General features: G+C 38.1%; 1 protein-coding gene across 1 annotated transcript; it reads right to left on the reverse strand.

Annotated features, from left to right (window-relative positions):
* Positions 1 to 9,887: 9,887 nt before the first annotated feature.
* Positions 9,888 to 14,396, reverse strand: LOC309396703 (uncharacterized protein; the record flags this gene model as incomplete). Its single annotated transcript, XM_081962064.1, has 4 exons — positions 9,888 to 10,448; positions 12,263 to 12,409; positions 13,347 to 13,471; positions 14,381 to 14,396. The coding sequence occupies 4 exons, from the start codon at positions 14,394 to 14,396 to the stop codon at positions 10,134 to 10,136; spliced, it is 603 nt and encodes a 200-aa protein (XP_081818190.1). The 3' UTR covers positions 9,888 to 10,133.
* Positions 14,397 to 14,655: the final 259 nt, after the last annotated feature.

Below are 14,655 nucleotides of genomic sequence, written 5' to 3' on the forward strand. Positions count from 1 at the left end.
TCCAAGGACTTGTGTGTGCAAGATCCATGGCAATTAAACTGTTACAAAGCTGATACACAGCTTTTGTATAGATGTGCTGTTCACTATCATTCTTCTCTCTTGTGTTTCAACCTGGAATTCTGTTCTTGATGGCTGCTAGCTATGCACTGCCTTCTAATATTATTAAAAAAATATTATATTTAAAACAAGATTTAAAAGGAATCTGGAATACAATGCATAATATGCAGCTGGAGTTTGCTCTGCATTGTACTGCTTATTTCCAAAAGAGAATTCTGTAATGTAGTATATGTATATTATAGTATATGTGATCAATATATTTGAGGAACTGAATCTGCTCTTGTTAAATCACATGCATTGTGATTTAAACATACACTCAAATCTATAAGACAATCATTTTGTTGTTTTAATGACAGCTCATAGCAAATAATATGGAGCCTACAAATGGTAGTAGCCAACCATAACTAAAACCCATGCAAATCTATTAAAACCTAAGTGTAGTTAATATCATAATTTATAAATAACCTAAAAGTTACCAAAAATCTTGATAAAGTCATCTCTTTGTTTAGCAGCCATTTGGGTGAAACCTCCCAGCTTCTCCAATGGCATATTCTGTAAGTGACTTATTTTTACTTTTACAACACGAGTAGCCATATTGTTAGTTGTAAAGTCGTGCCCGACCCATCACGATCCCATGGACAATGCAGTGACTCATTCTCTGTCGTTCCCTTCTTCTTTTGCCCTCAATCTTTCCCAGGCTCTTCTCCAATGAATCTATGACTAGCCATAGTTCCAGTCCAAATTCTTAACAATGCTTATAACGTGACTGCCTCATTTTCTTTCATTTGTGTCGTGATTGATCAACAATTTTTATCCCATGCAACAAGGCATTTTTCAGGAATTCCAATAAGAGCTGGTTGCATTGTCTCTCACAAATAGAGGAAACCATGTTTGTAAAAATATACAGTATCTTACTCTCATTTACAATATTTGTAGACCAACCCCAGCTGTGAGACTCTGGGTCATATGCAAGAAGACAGAAAAGCAAATTAAAACAAAGCAATACACAATGCCATGATATCTGCACCATCAGCTAGATCCAGAGGTATTATAGAATAAAAATTTAATTGCTTTGATGAATGAAAGAAGGAAGGGTGTTGTATGTACGTTTGGGTAAAGCATAGAGCAGGAGAGGTTTTTTCCCTAATTCAAGTCCTGTATATTTCCCATGGTGGCTGGGAATGATGGGAGGGAGAGTTCTGCAGCCACAAGTTTTAAATGGAAAGTTATGGATCTGGATTAAAAAAAAAAAGATAAAGAAATCAATCCTGGATTTTGTCCATGATGAGGATACATATGCAGCAGAGATGGGTTGCTGCCGGTTCGGCCCGGATCGGCCGAACCAGTAATAGCGGCAGTGGGAGTCTCCGCCCACCTGCCTGAAGCATTGCGTGCACGTGCGAGCGCGCCCAAACCAGTGATGAAAAAAATGAGCAACCCACCTCTGAGATGCAGGTCAAACATCCCCACTGCTTCGCCTGTGTGATGCAGATTGCTTCTTTTGAAGCAAATCTTCCTTGATGTGTTTTTACATTAGTTCTTTTGCTTAGGGGCTGAAGGCTTCTTCCACAGCTTTGCATGTAGCAGCTTCATCAGGTGCAAGCTCTCTGGGGAAATTTGGAGATGTTGATTCAGTTTGATTTACAAGACACTTCCATTTAACTTCTGCCTTTTGCAAAGATTTGAATCCTAGCGCTGCTTTGATCATTAGTGCCAAGGACTGTCTCAGGGACCCAAATTATAAGTTATCCTTGTTTGCAAAAGGCTCAGCATGTCTCAGCTTTCCATTTTTAATGTCTGAACTGCCTCTCCCTAGTGTTTTTATCACAGTGGCACAGAGCCACTTTTCTATTTAAAAACAAACAAACAAACTCTGGTTTTAAGAGAAACAATTCAACTGCAAGGCACCTTAGGAGGGAATGGAAGCTTTGATCTTATCTTGCAAAAATAAAATTTTGTAACGACATAGCATTAGCATAACATAATAACATAGCACAACATTAGAGGGTTCACATCTTGTCTCTTCTAGAAAATATGAAAGATGGCTTATTGTACTGTAGCACTCTCTAATTTATTCTTCATGGCTGTTAATGTTCCTCCCCCCCCCCCATATTTTTGCCTCCGTTCAGCAGCAGTTGGGAGGGGCTGTGAAGATTGAAAGGCAGCCACTCTGAATAATGCGGTCAGAAAAGACAAGAAGGCCTTAATGGGCTTAGTTCTAGTGTGGATTTTAGTATACATGCACTTTACAGGCGTACATTAATCCCTGTAAGTTTGTATTTGAGAACAATGTAGAAATAGCCAAGAGGTTTCTTAGCACTATTATCATATTACAGTCCCCAGGTTCTTTGAAAGCAATGATGTTTGAATTAATATAAACAAGATGCTGTATAGGTTAAAACTGTTCATATCTCCAGGGAAGATGAAGAAATAAGGCTTTTATTGACACATAATCCATAGGTATTAAAATCAACTTTTTTGTTGTTTTTTGATTTTCTACAGTTTGGGACAAGGAAACAGAAAACAACAAGAATCAACAACCGAGATGGTTACTAAGCATCTAGCATACTTTAATACAACACATTATGCTGCAGGCCAACTCTAAAACAATACCTGCTAGAAAGCTTCTGTCATTTCAAGTCAACAATGAGCTTAACCGACATTGGATATTATCTTTTAACATTTAAATTCTGCAGCTCATTGAAACTGCATCTAACAAAATTTAGAGCAGACGGTTTTCTGTGTTATTTCCATCTGCATTTACACTGAAATAAGACCATAAAACCTGAGGATGGTGTAGGATCCAATCAGAGTTGGTCACCGGGACCAGAGGTTTAGTCTTCCAAGCTTTCAGACTTGACCTGAAGCCCATCCATCCAGTGGTGGGTTACGACCGGTACGTCCCAGTACAGGCGTACTGGTGCTTGCCAGGAGCACCGGGTACTATTCCGGTATGGTGCTCCACAGGGCCCACCTGCCCGCTTGCGCTCCTTACCGGTATTTGAGCTCTTCGGTGCTTCCGCACACGCAGCATACGGCACCTGTGCAAAGTTCCGCTGAGCAGCTGGAGCATTGCAGAGGTGTCACAGAGCGTTGCAGGCAGTAAGTACGCATGCGCGTGCTGCACGCAAGTGTGCACATGCTGTGCACGTTCATGTGGTGGGCGCTGTGCCCCATTGCACCATACCAGTTGCAACGGGATCTGGAACCCACCACTGCATCCATCCATAGATGGGCTCCAGCAAGAGTCCCAAAGCTTGGAAGGTCTCTGGCCCCAGTAACCAATCCTGATTGGATACTGCAACATTACCCTGGGACATGTATATTTGTCTTCATTCATCTGAGTATACTGCTAAAAGAGGGTAGTGATATCAAGATTACGGTGATTTTGCTTTATAAGGTTTAATTAGTATCTCTTAAACCATGGGTTTTTTTAAAAAAATATATGCAATATTTTAACTTGAGGATATAATTAAGCCAACTGTAAAGAATTAATAAACTCTTTGAAAGTGTAGATTCAAAGTTGTCCGGCAGCTGAAGTGATCCAGTGCTTCGAAATCAGCTGAACTGATTAATACCATTGGAAATAAATTAGAGGGTGTAATCTTTATCTATTGGTAAAAAAGATTCATATTAAAATCCACCCAAAAGGCCAAGGATTTTACTTAAAAAAAACCATGGGTCAGACTTAGAACAAGATTTAATGAATGTCGAAGAGAAAGGAATATATGAGCAGCAACAGGATACTGACAGGAGCCACAGCTAAAGACTTTGACAGATTGTTTTCTTGAGTATGGAGAAGAAAATTACAATGAGGAATATGCTTCTCAAAAAGGAAAGGTTATCCATTATTTTAAAAAGTTGAATCAAGATGCAGTTTGCTTGCAGGAAACACGTATAAGGTCAAGAGATGTAAAATATTTGATATATAAATCTTTAGCAAGGAATTTAGATCAGCAGGTGTGAAAAAGATTAATGGCATTGTTTTCTATATTAAATCACAGCTTAAAGCAGCCTAGAATTGCCTTGGTGAGGTGGGCAACATAGAAGTTTAATAAATAAATAAATAAGCCACAGCTTTTATTGTCAGGCGAGCAAGGCAGATATGAAATAGTAGAAGCCAATTCACCAGTTGAATATAAGGCATCGAATCAATAATTGTTGGACTTTATGTGCCAAACGATTAAAAAAAAGGATCCCTCCCCCAACCTATGGAAACTTGTAAAAAATTAGATGAATTTTTTTTGAAAATTTTTTAATTGGTTTTTACAAATGTTTTAAGGAAAAGGGTAAATAGGTATAGAAAATTTTGACAGCTACATCATGCGGAAGGTAGAAATCCCCCCAAATCTCACAACTTTTACAAAAAAGAAAAAGAAAACATCAAAATTTGAATAAACATTGGCAGCTTTTGATTTTACATTAAATCATCAAAATATTCAATCATCTTTTGTGTCACTTCCAACAATTACATTATAACAACAATTGTAATAATGTTTCAACCTCATTTTTGTGACCTGAGTCTTTTCACGGTTGCATCCTCCCCCCTGTCTGCTGGCAGAGCCACGGCCCCTCCCTCCTTCGTGTCTTGTGTACTATCCCCTGTTTCATCTAGGAGGGCACTGTGTTTTTTAATGAAGGCCTCCGCCTCCACAACTGTGTTAATTCTAATTCTGCTACCCTCCCAGAAAATCAGCATTCCTTCTGGCAATAACCATCTGAACCAAATTCCTTTATTATATAATTTCTTTGCTAAAGAGGAATATTTCTTCCTCTTATGTCTTACTTTCTTCGGAATTTGTTTAAGAATGGTTATTTCTTTGTCTTTCTATTTTAGTGGTCCCACCCTTTGAGCTCCTAAGACCTCATCTCTTGTGGTCTTTCTAAGAAATTTAACATTAATTTCCCTTGGAACATTGTGTGTTCTAGTGTATGCTGAGTTGATCCTATAAATCAAATCAATATCCCACCATAGCTGTTGTTTATCTCTTTTAATGTATTCTGCTAAAATTGTGGTCATGATCTCCTTAAGATCTTCATTCTCCGTTACTGGCAAGTTTTGAAATCTAAGGAAAAAAGACATTCTTTCAAATTCCACCTTTATCATGTGATTTTCAAATTCTATGTTCCCCTTCTGAATTGTCTTAACCTCTTCCCTCAGCCCAGTCGCGCCCTCCTCCAGCACACCTATTCTCTGTTCATTTTGTGTTGCTTGTTGTTGCGTTTCTCTGAGCTGGTCATTTAAATCTGCCAGTTGTTTTTTCAGTTCATCCTGTCCCTTTATAATAGTTTGAAACATTTGGGCAACAGATAAATCCTTTGAAGTTTCTTCAGATGCTTTAGGTTGTAAAAATGAAGCCAATTGTGTCTGTTGAGAAATCAGGCTGAACGTAGAGGATGTCGGGGCTGAGGATGCCTTACCAGGCGGTAATTTTTTAGGGCCCATATTAAGTTCAGAGATAGCTATAAGTCTGTACAAAGAAATGGTTTCTGTGGAAAAACACAACCGGGAGAGATCGTGAGGCAAGCACACCCAGAAGAGAACGTTAGTCTTTCTATACAGCTCCAAGCCAAGTGATATGAATCAATTGTTCCAAATCCAAGGGAGATACTTGAAACAGGAGGCTCCTGGAGATCTCTAGGGTGCAGAATAGTAGAAAGCCAGAAATCTTTCAAAAGGGAAGCTTCATTCAAGAAGGCAAAGAAGAAGGAGGAAGTTGGCCATCTTGGCTCAGCATTCACAGGAGGTCAGAAAGGAACAAGTCAAAAGTTCCCATAAAATAGTTTATAAGAGTCAACTCAGCAGTCATCTCTTGCAATTGTAGCAAAAAGTCATTCTCCCATTGCTTAGAGGAAGTGAAAGTAAGATTTTAACTCTCTCTCCTCCGAGAGAGAGAGAGGTATTCCAAACGCCGCTTTTCCAAGTGGGGGTGAAACCCCCTTCCAGTCTTAACACTTCCAAAGATTGAAACCAAAATTTTAAAAGACTGCTGTTCATCAATTGAGTAGATTAAGAAGAGATTGAGGAAAACTTCCCACCTCACCGCACTTCAGCTGTAGCGTCCGATTAGTTGTTTCCTTCCAGGCTCCGCTCAGCGAAGGCGCGCAGCGGCATGACAGCGCCGCTGCGCACCCGCCACGCTCCCCGGCTCCTGAGGCAAAGTTGGAGACCCCCCTGCGGCTGCCGCTGATCCAGGGGGTCCCAACAAGCCGCCCTATGGCAGGGAGCCCCTCCAAGGCCCCCTGTGCTCCTAAAGGAGCCCACCGAGAAGACGAGCAGCGGCTGCGCACATCCGTCGCCTTCAGGGACCGGAAGTCATCTCTAAAAGTTAGATGAATTTTTTATTTGAATTTGGATAAAGAAAATTGAGATGCCAGTGAAGTTGCAACGTGAAGCTATTTTATTCCATATAGTTGGGAGTTGAACAGGAAATTCCAGAAAAAAATAAAATACCAGATGAAATTAAGAGGAAAGAAGATTATTTATAGAAAGCACTCATTTATAGAGTGTACTATTTTACATTAGCTGTTACATAAGCAAATATCCATGTTAATTGTAAGAGAAATAGAAGCTAATTTAAACAACATGAAACAGAAAAACTGGCAAACGGTTGATTTATACATTGAGAAAGAAGGGAGAAAGGGAAATAATATTAGAGATTCAAGAAGGTAAGACTATATTAAACATGTGATTATTCAGAAGTACTTTTATGATTTTTATTCAAATCTGTATAAAAACCATGAAGTTCCCCCTAGAAAAGTTTAATGAATATTTGGGGAAAAAAACATATTTTACCTACTCTCAAATTGAGAAAACAAAATATGAATAGTACTATAACAACTTTTGAAAAAATTCAGTGGCTATAAGAAAGATCAAAATAGGATAGGCACCAGGCCCTGATGGATTACAAAGTTTATAAGTGTTTTGAAGATCATCTTCTACAACTATTTCAATATGAATGAGTTTTTTATTACAATGATCTCTTATGACAGAATCACGGAAAGAAGCGAAAATTTTACTCCCAAAAGAGGGGTAGGACTTGACTTAAACTAAAAATGATAGACCAATTTCATTACTGAATAAGCCACTCAGAGTTGCTCAATTAAAAGATGGGTGGCATATAAATGTAAAATATACCAAGATTTAATAAACAAACAAACAAATAATATAAAATATTTATAACAATACTGGTTCACATGGTAAAGAGGACTTTGCAAGACTTTATTCACGAGGACCAGACTTTTACCTAAAAAACAGTGAAGAGACAATTGGAAGAACTGTTCTGGATGTAATAGAATATTGCAACAACATAATAAGATGAAGGCAGCATTGATTTTTCTTGATGCAGAGAAGGCTTTTGATTGCTTGAGTTGGACTTTTATGTTGAAAGTTTTGGAGGATATGGATTTTGGGGAGAACTTTATGTCAGGGATAAATAGATGTATATACCATAAAAAGCACATATTTATTGTCTTTTTTTATTAATTCTATTAGCAATATCTTTGATAACACTACCAACAATCAAAGATAAGCTGATTAAGGAAACAGAAGAAGGGCATCGAAATTACATGAGAGATTTTATAAGCAAAGAGTTGCTAAGAGGAGTCCATACAAAGTTGATTAAGGAGATGATTAGAGGACTGACATCACAAATGGCAGAAGATATGGGACTGTTTTGCTACTGGAAAGATACAGGTTGATAGATGGAAGAGTATAATTTAAAACTAGCTAAACTTAGTGCAATTTAGTGACAATAGATATAGTTAAATAAATAATTGATAATGATAATAATGTGTAGTGTTATGATAAGTAATAACTGGATATGAATATTGAATGGTATTCATGAAAGGAAGATTAGAAACTCTTTTGGATTATATATAAAGGTTAATTAAAAAAAAGAACTAAGTTAGATTCAGTTAAGTCTTGATTATTAGGGGGGGAAATGATATGATGCAGGATATAGTCAAATAAAGGAGGGATGATGATAATAACATATATATGCATGGGTACAACATAAGGAAATGGGATGTAAATTGTAAACAGTGATTTAGAAAGAAGTTAGAAAACTTAGTTATTAAATATTATGGATGTTTAGCTAGAATAGGGCATAAGGATTTAGTGTCATTGGAGGATTTTAGAAATAGTAAATGAAATGCCAGTATGAGGTTATGCATTAAATCTTGGTATATTTTATGATGAAGGACATTTAAACAATTATAGTCAAATGAAAATAGAGGTATGAGGACGGTAACATGTATAAATATCTGAGTTAAAATACTTGCGTTAATATGAATTATGCTTGATGACTGTGGAAGAGATGCACAAAAGTCTTTTGTAACCAACTGATACAGTTTCTACAGTATGTAAAGAAGGAAGATTTTATGTGTTGTGTTTGTTTTGAAAAAAAAACTTTTATAAAAAAAGCACATATTTATTGTCAATCATGCGTTAACTAAGTTATGTGAAATTCAGACGGGAGCAAGGCTGTCTCACCTCTACTTTTTATTTTAGTCTTAGAAGTTTTGTGTAGAGGCATTAAACAGGAGGATACAATCATATTATCCACCACTTTTCCACCAGCTTTTGCACATTTCAAAATTGTTCAATTTTCCCTTTATTAAATGTTATACCAAATGATACAAATTAATAAATTTGCTCTATCTTTTTTTTTTGCTTGCTGGTACAACCTGCAATTGTTCACTCAATTTCCTTTTGAAAATTACTTTGGTCTTCAATACACTTAATGCATTAATTTTCCAATTCATACTTACATAGTATGTTTGACACACGCTCTGCCTGGCAATCCTCCCATCCCATAATGACATCCCCTGTTTTACTCTTTTTTCCCCAGAAAACATTCTATTATCTATGTGCTTTTCTTTTTCACAGTCTCTTTCACTTCAACATTCCAACATGTCCCTTTTTGTACTTTCAATTAACATAATTCCATACACTTCTGTGGTATACCATACCACCTTTGCACTTTGTTCCAAACAGGTTTCCTAATTCAATTTCCAATATTCTCTTTCCATTCATTCTTTTTGGAGATTAATCCATCTTCTAACCATGTTTAAGTCACACACGTTCCCTTTCTATCATCATTCTACTCTTATTTCTTCACATTTTCCTTCTATGTTCCCCAATCCATTTTCCTCTGATCCACTCTGTACACTGTTGAATATCTTTGTCACAATTAGAACCATTCAACTGATTCATAATGATCCCTACACCTTCATTTACTTGCATGTAGTCATCATGATCAGGTCATCTTCATTCGCATACATTATATCCTTCTCCACTCTCTTGTTTGACACACAGAATTCCCTTTATATTCCAAGTTCTAATATTCCATGTAATGTATCATTAGATGGCTCCATTGAAGTTCTTCCATTGGCTATCACAGCTTTAAGATGCAAAAGTTTTATATCCACTAACCAGCCTCATTTATACGTGTATAACATGCCGTATTACTGCTAAGTTTGTTTTTTACAAGGTTTGCCCCAACAGATGCTCACACTATTCTATGCAACATAGCTTACAAATCTATAGATTACTTTGGAAGCCCATATCCTACCAACTGGGAAGTCTATGAAGTGTATTGACACACACTCAGGAATCACACTCGGTGATTCTCCAGTTTAATATTTTTAATATTTAATATTCTTTAATATGCCTTTAGTATTCCCAAGCCTATAAATAAAAAATAAAGTTATTAGTCAGAATGAATATTTGATTTTAAAATCAGCATTCTTGGGTTCTGTATGCTTCCTTCATAATATTGCAAATGTCAATTCAGCCGATGAATTTATCATTCCTAATAAAACATCTGGCTTTATTCTGATGGTACATGCAACGGATTAAATTGGCTTGTGTTTGGCCCGCCAAAGAAGCCATAGCATTTGTTTTAATTATTGAGAAGGTTTTGCATTGATGATTCAATGTATAGCAGCAGCATTCTTCTCTGGATCACTGAGACATCTGTGCAGTTCTCAGCTCCAGAATGTCTAAAAGTTCACGGACCGTCCCAAGGCAAGATCTCTTTGGGATAAACTAATTGAGCTTTTTTTGCGAGGTTTTAGAATTTTCCCCACTTGAGCGATATTGATGCAGGGACAGTGGGGACCCTGGGAAGGTGGCAGCCAGAGATCTTCTTATTTTCAGAGAGCTGGGATCTTGACATCTTAATTAACGGAGGCAAGGTGGACTTTTTGGTTGGACCAAATGGTTTCTTTCTATCTCTGGGGTGAGGTTTCTTTGCAGGTTCTTCTTCCAGTTCTGGGAATGTCAGCTGCATCGTTTTCAGCTCTGACTCAGTGGTGCACACTATACCCCTGTTCATCATCCGTGGGGTCATGGGCAGATTGCTGGGGAAGGTTAGAGTCTCCATCTCCTAAGAGTAAATATAGAAAGGACCACCTAGATCAGTGATGGCTAACCTTTTTGTTGTGTGCCGAAAGTGTGCGGATGCACACACCCATAATACAATGCATGCATGACCTCCTGTGCACCCCACTCCTGTGCATGTACGTGAGACCCTCCTTGCTCTCCCCGTGCATGTGCCTGCATCCCCCATGTATGCATGTATGACCCCCCCATGCTCCCCGCACTCCTGCACATGCGCACACATCTCCCCATTTGTCCCGCCCCCCGAAAGCCAGCTGTCCGGTGGGAGGTGCGCATGCTTGCATGGTGGAGCTCAGCTGAGGTGACGGCTCGTATGTCCGCAGAGAGGGGTATGTGTGCCACCTGTGGCACGCGTGCCATAGGTTTGCCATCATGGATCTAGATCATCCATGAAAGAAGCCATATTAAGAATCTAGTAGTATTGTAATTTTTCTTTTTACAATCTGCCACATCCCAATTAGAGTTTAAATTACAGGTGGTCCTTGATTTACAATCACTTGTTTACAAGTTTACAACAGCACTAAAAAAGTGACTCATGACCGTTTTTCACACTTACAACCATTGCAGCATCTCCATGTTCATGTGATCCAAAATTTGGATTCTTAGCAATTGGCTCATATTTACGGTGGTTATAGTGTCCCTGGGTCACGTAATCACCTTTTGAGACCTTCTCACAAGCAAAGTCAATGGGTAAATCAGATTCACCTAACAATTGCGTTACTAATTTAACAATTGCTGCAGTGAAGCATTTAAGAACTGTGGCAAGAAGGGTTGTAAAATAGGCCAAACTCACTTAGCAACTGTTCTGCTTAGCAATGGAAATTTTGGCTCAGTTGTGACCATAAATCAAAGACTACCTGTAATTGCATGAGTATAATTAACTGGAATGCCATACTGTGCTTTTTATTATGTAAAAGCAATAGCCAAGAAGCTTATTTTTCTTTTAAAATGCATGTACTAGCTCTTGGGAGGTGATTTATGTTGAAACCCCAAAAGGCAAGAGAAAAAAAAACCCAGTTAAATATTCCCTTCCTTCCTCTTTTCATTACCCCACAGCTGCTGAGTTTTCCCAAAGGCCATTCTTTACAATAAAATAAAACAAACACATGCATTGCATTTGTGCTCCTAAGAAATCTAGCCTGGCCCTAGATCTAGAATAGGATTGTTTGCGTGAGTAAAGCAGAGAAGAGAGGGCTCATCACAAGCAAATGTATTTTCATGTCTATTGGGAGTGAACTCAAGCATCCAGCAGCTGATTCACCAGTGCAAATATGTGCAAAGGACAGTCTGTTTGTGAAAGCAGAATAATAATATCTGCCATGAAAGGTATTATCCCTCTTCTGTGTACTGTTAGGGTGGAAGTAGCAATTTTCCAGTTTTATGGAACCGGAAGTGTAATTTAGTGTGAGTTTGCAGGTACAATATTACTTTGTTTTCACAGCTATATTTGATGAAGGCCTTGAAGTGCAACATAATTCTGGTATCCTAGGAACTAGTGAGCTTCTAGCCAGTTAGCTATTTCTTAACAAACACTTTGTTTAGTGTGGGTTTGGTTTGGTGTAACATCCTAAATAAGTTTGGTTCATATTTTGTCATAAGCATAATGCAAGGGTAGAAATCCAGCAATTTGTGGTCATTAAATTACCACTGCTATGACTATGCATGTAATTTTACATTCATAGGTAAGCTCAAACAGAAGGGTTAAGGGTTAGGGTCAAAGGAAAACTGAATTCATAGAAAATTGAAAAACTGTTAAATAGATACTATAAGCATGAGGTTGCCGGCCCATGTTTTACGCACAGTTGTAGTCAGCGCATGAAAAGGTGAACAGGCTGTTCCAAATTGATAAACCTTCTTGGTGTTAATTTCTCCAAAGACATGCCGGCGGACTTTTCGCTTGGCTATTCTTTTCAGGAACCCTTCTTCCAGATTGTGTTTGAAAATACTCTGTGTGTGGAAATTAAACAAATATGGAACGTTGATAAAAGTTGTATTCTGTTTAGCATGTTAGCTTCTAAGTGCCATTAGCTGAAGGACACCTGCATTATAAATGAAGCAGGAGGAGGTGACAGAATTATAAGGTAGCCTAAAGGACAGCACAGTAGTCCTGGTAAAATGTACCTGGACATCTTAGGCAGCAGATGCTGAAGGATGTGGACAAAGAGCTGGATGTGATAAAGCCTAAAGGAGACTTCAGAATTCTGGTAGGGTAAAGAAGAAACATTCAATTGCCCATCCAAGTGCAAGAAGTATTTTGTCTCTTACTTCAGATAGCAAAATATCTTAGGTGGGTTCCGGTGGATAATCCCATATTATGATTACAGTGGTCAAATGCCACTTTCAAATGTTTTTGTACATAAAGATGGGTATGGGTCGCCCAACTCACAGTTGGAACTCTGTATGGTGAATATATCTTTAAAAAAAAAAAAACCACCAGCACCTATTAATAAAAAATAATAATGGTGCCTAAAGAAAAACCCAAGCCAACATTAGAAACTCACTCAATCTCCAGACTTCAATGCCTTAGAGAACATCCAAGTCTCTAAAGGTTTATGAAATGCTCTTGGGGGTCAGGGCTATGAATCTCAGGGTATGGTGTTTCAGAGGGCAGTTGCTGTAAAAAAAATGCTTCCTGGTCCTGCTAGATCTGTGGTTGGATTGGGAATAGGGGTACTACATCCATCTTGACCCTTCTTTACTTCTTGGCAGCAAATCATAGTATTTTCCTGGACTAACTCATCTCAAACTCTGATGCTTCCTCACCCTTCTTTCCCTTTCAGCCCACTAGATATACCAGCTCAGGAAACAAACTCTACAGGATCAGAAAGCTTTCTCCATCCTTACCTCATGCTGTATCAACCCAATGTGGTGATAGTGTTATTACCTCATGCTTCCTTTGGGCTAGGATGCTGTTTAACTGGGGTGTCATCAACCAACTTTGTACCACATCTGCAGAAGGAGCCTGACTAGGAACTTGTTGAGGCTGAGCAATTCTGGGTAACTGAAGCTCTGAGAATGAAAAATAAACTCAGATAAGGTAGGATATCCTATGAATATATCCAGCAGATTTGAAGAACGGATCTCAAACAATTCTTGGGAGGAAAATGGCCATCAGCATTGCCTGAAAGCATCGTTCTGTCCTAATCACTTTTTAAGTCCATGAAGCTGAGTTTATCTCCAACTATTTGATTCTTCTACTCATGGCAATAACTTGGAGAACATACTGTACTTTCCCAATTATTTTGGTAGTTGAACTTTTTTCCACCACCATTACTGTATTTCAGCAAGCATTGCTTAGTTTTTAACACAACATCCAGTTAAATCTTTTCTTAATTAGGTTTTTCTCGATACCCATTTTACATGCTTTCTTCCATAATATTTTTAAATATCAAGTGTTGGATAATTCCCAGAAGAGAGTTTACCTATCCTTTGCTCTCCTACTTTGATACAAATGTGGAATGGATGAAAACAACAGGAAGCCATTACTAAAAATATAGTACAAGTCCTGCTTTGTTTTTTTAATTGAATCCCATCTCTGAAATATGCCCATACTTACACACAAACTAAAAAAGACCAATACCTGCTGAATTGCACATCTTGAGCAAAGCATCTGCAATTCTAAAACTCAGTTTGGAAATTTCCTAAGTGGAACTCAATGCATTTGCACAATCTATTTTGGAGAACATTTAAAGGAAGAAAATTCATTTTTAAATGGATCAGAAAGTGAGTTATGTTGGGAGCAGCTGGTGTAATGAGTTTACTTGAGAAGTTACAAGGATTCCTCTCTTAGTCCAGGCCCCAGGGCCTCTGATACTGCTTTGAGCAAGAACTATCTGCTCCTCAATACTCAGCTGATTCATTGATATTTAAGAACAAATATTCTTTTCAAACCTTACATCTTCAGAAGCCTTGCCTCACCAAAGCCTGTCTCCATGATGCTCCTTTGACACTTCAGAGTAAAATGGGCCAATGGAGCACCAGCACAAGAAATAAAAATAGTGCAGAGCTCAATCATTTAAATAATCCTTACAGGAAAGAAAATCATATCTAAGTTGTGTAATGGCTTAGCTCCAACCTATGGGAACTTATGGCACAATATTTTGTGCTTAATGTGTGTGGAGTGTCATTTGTTTTGATTGATTAATCAATTATTGATTAATCTTCCTTGCCAGCCAAGGAACATGTCTTATGCC

The sequence above is a fragment of the Natrix helvetica genome, assembly GCF_964273705.1.
Source record: "Natrix helvetica genome assembly, chromosome: 1".
Lineage (NCBI taxonomy): Eukaryota > Metazoa > Chordata > Lepidosauria > Squamata > Natricidae > Natrix > Natrix helvetica.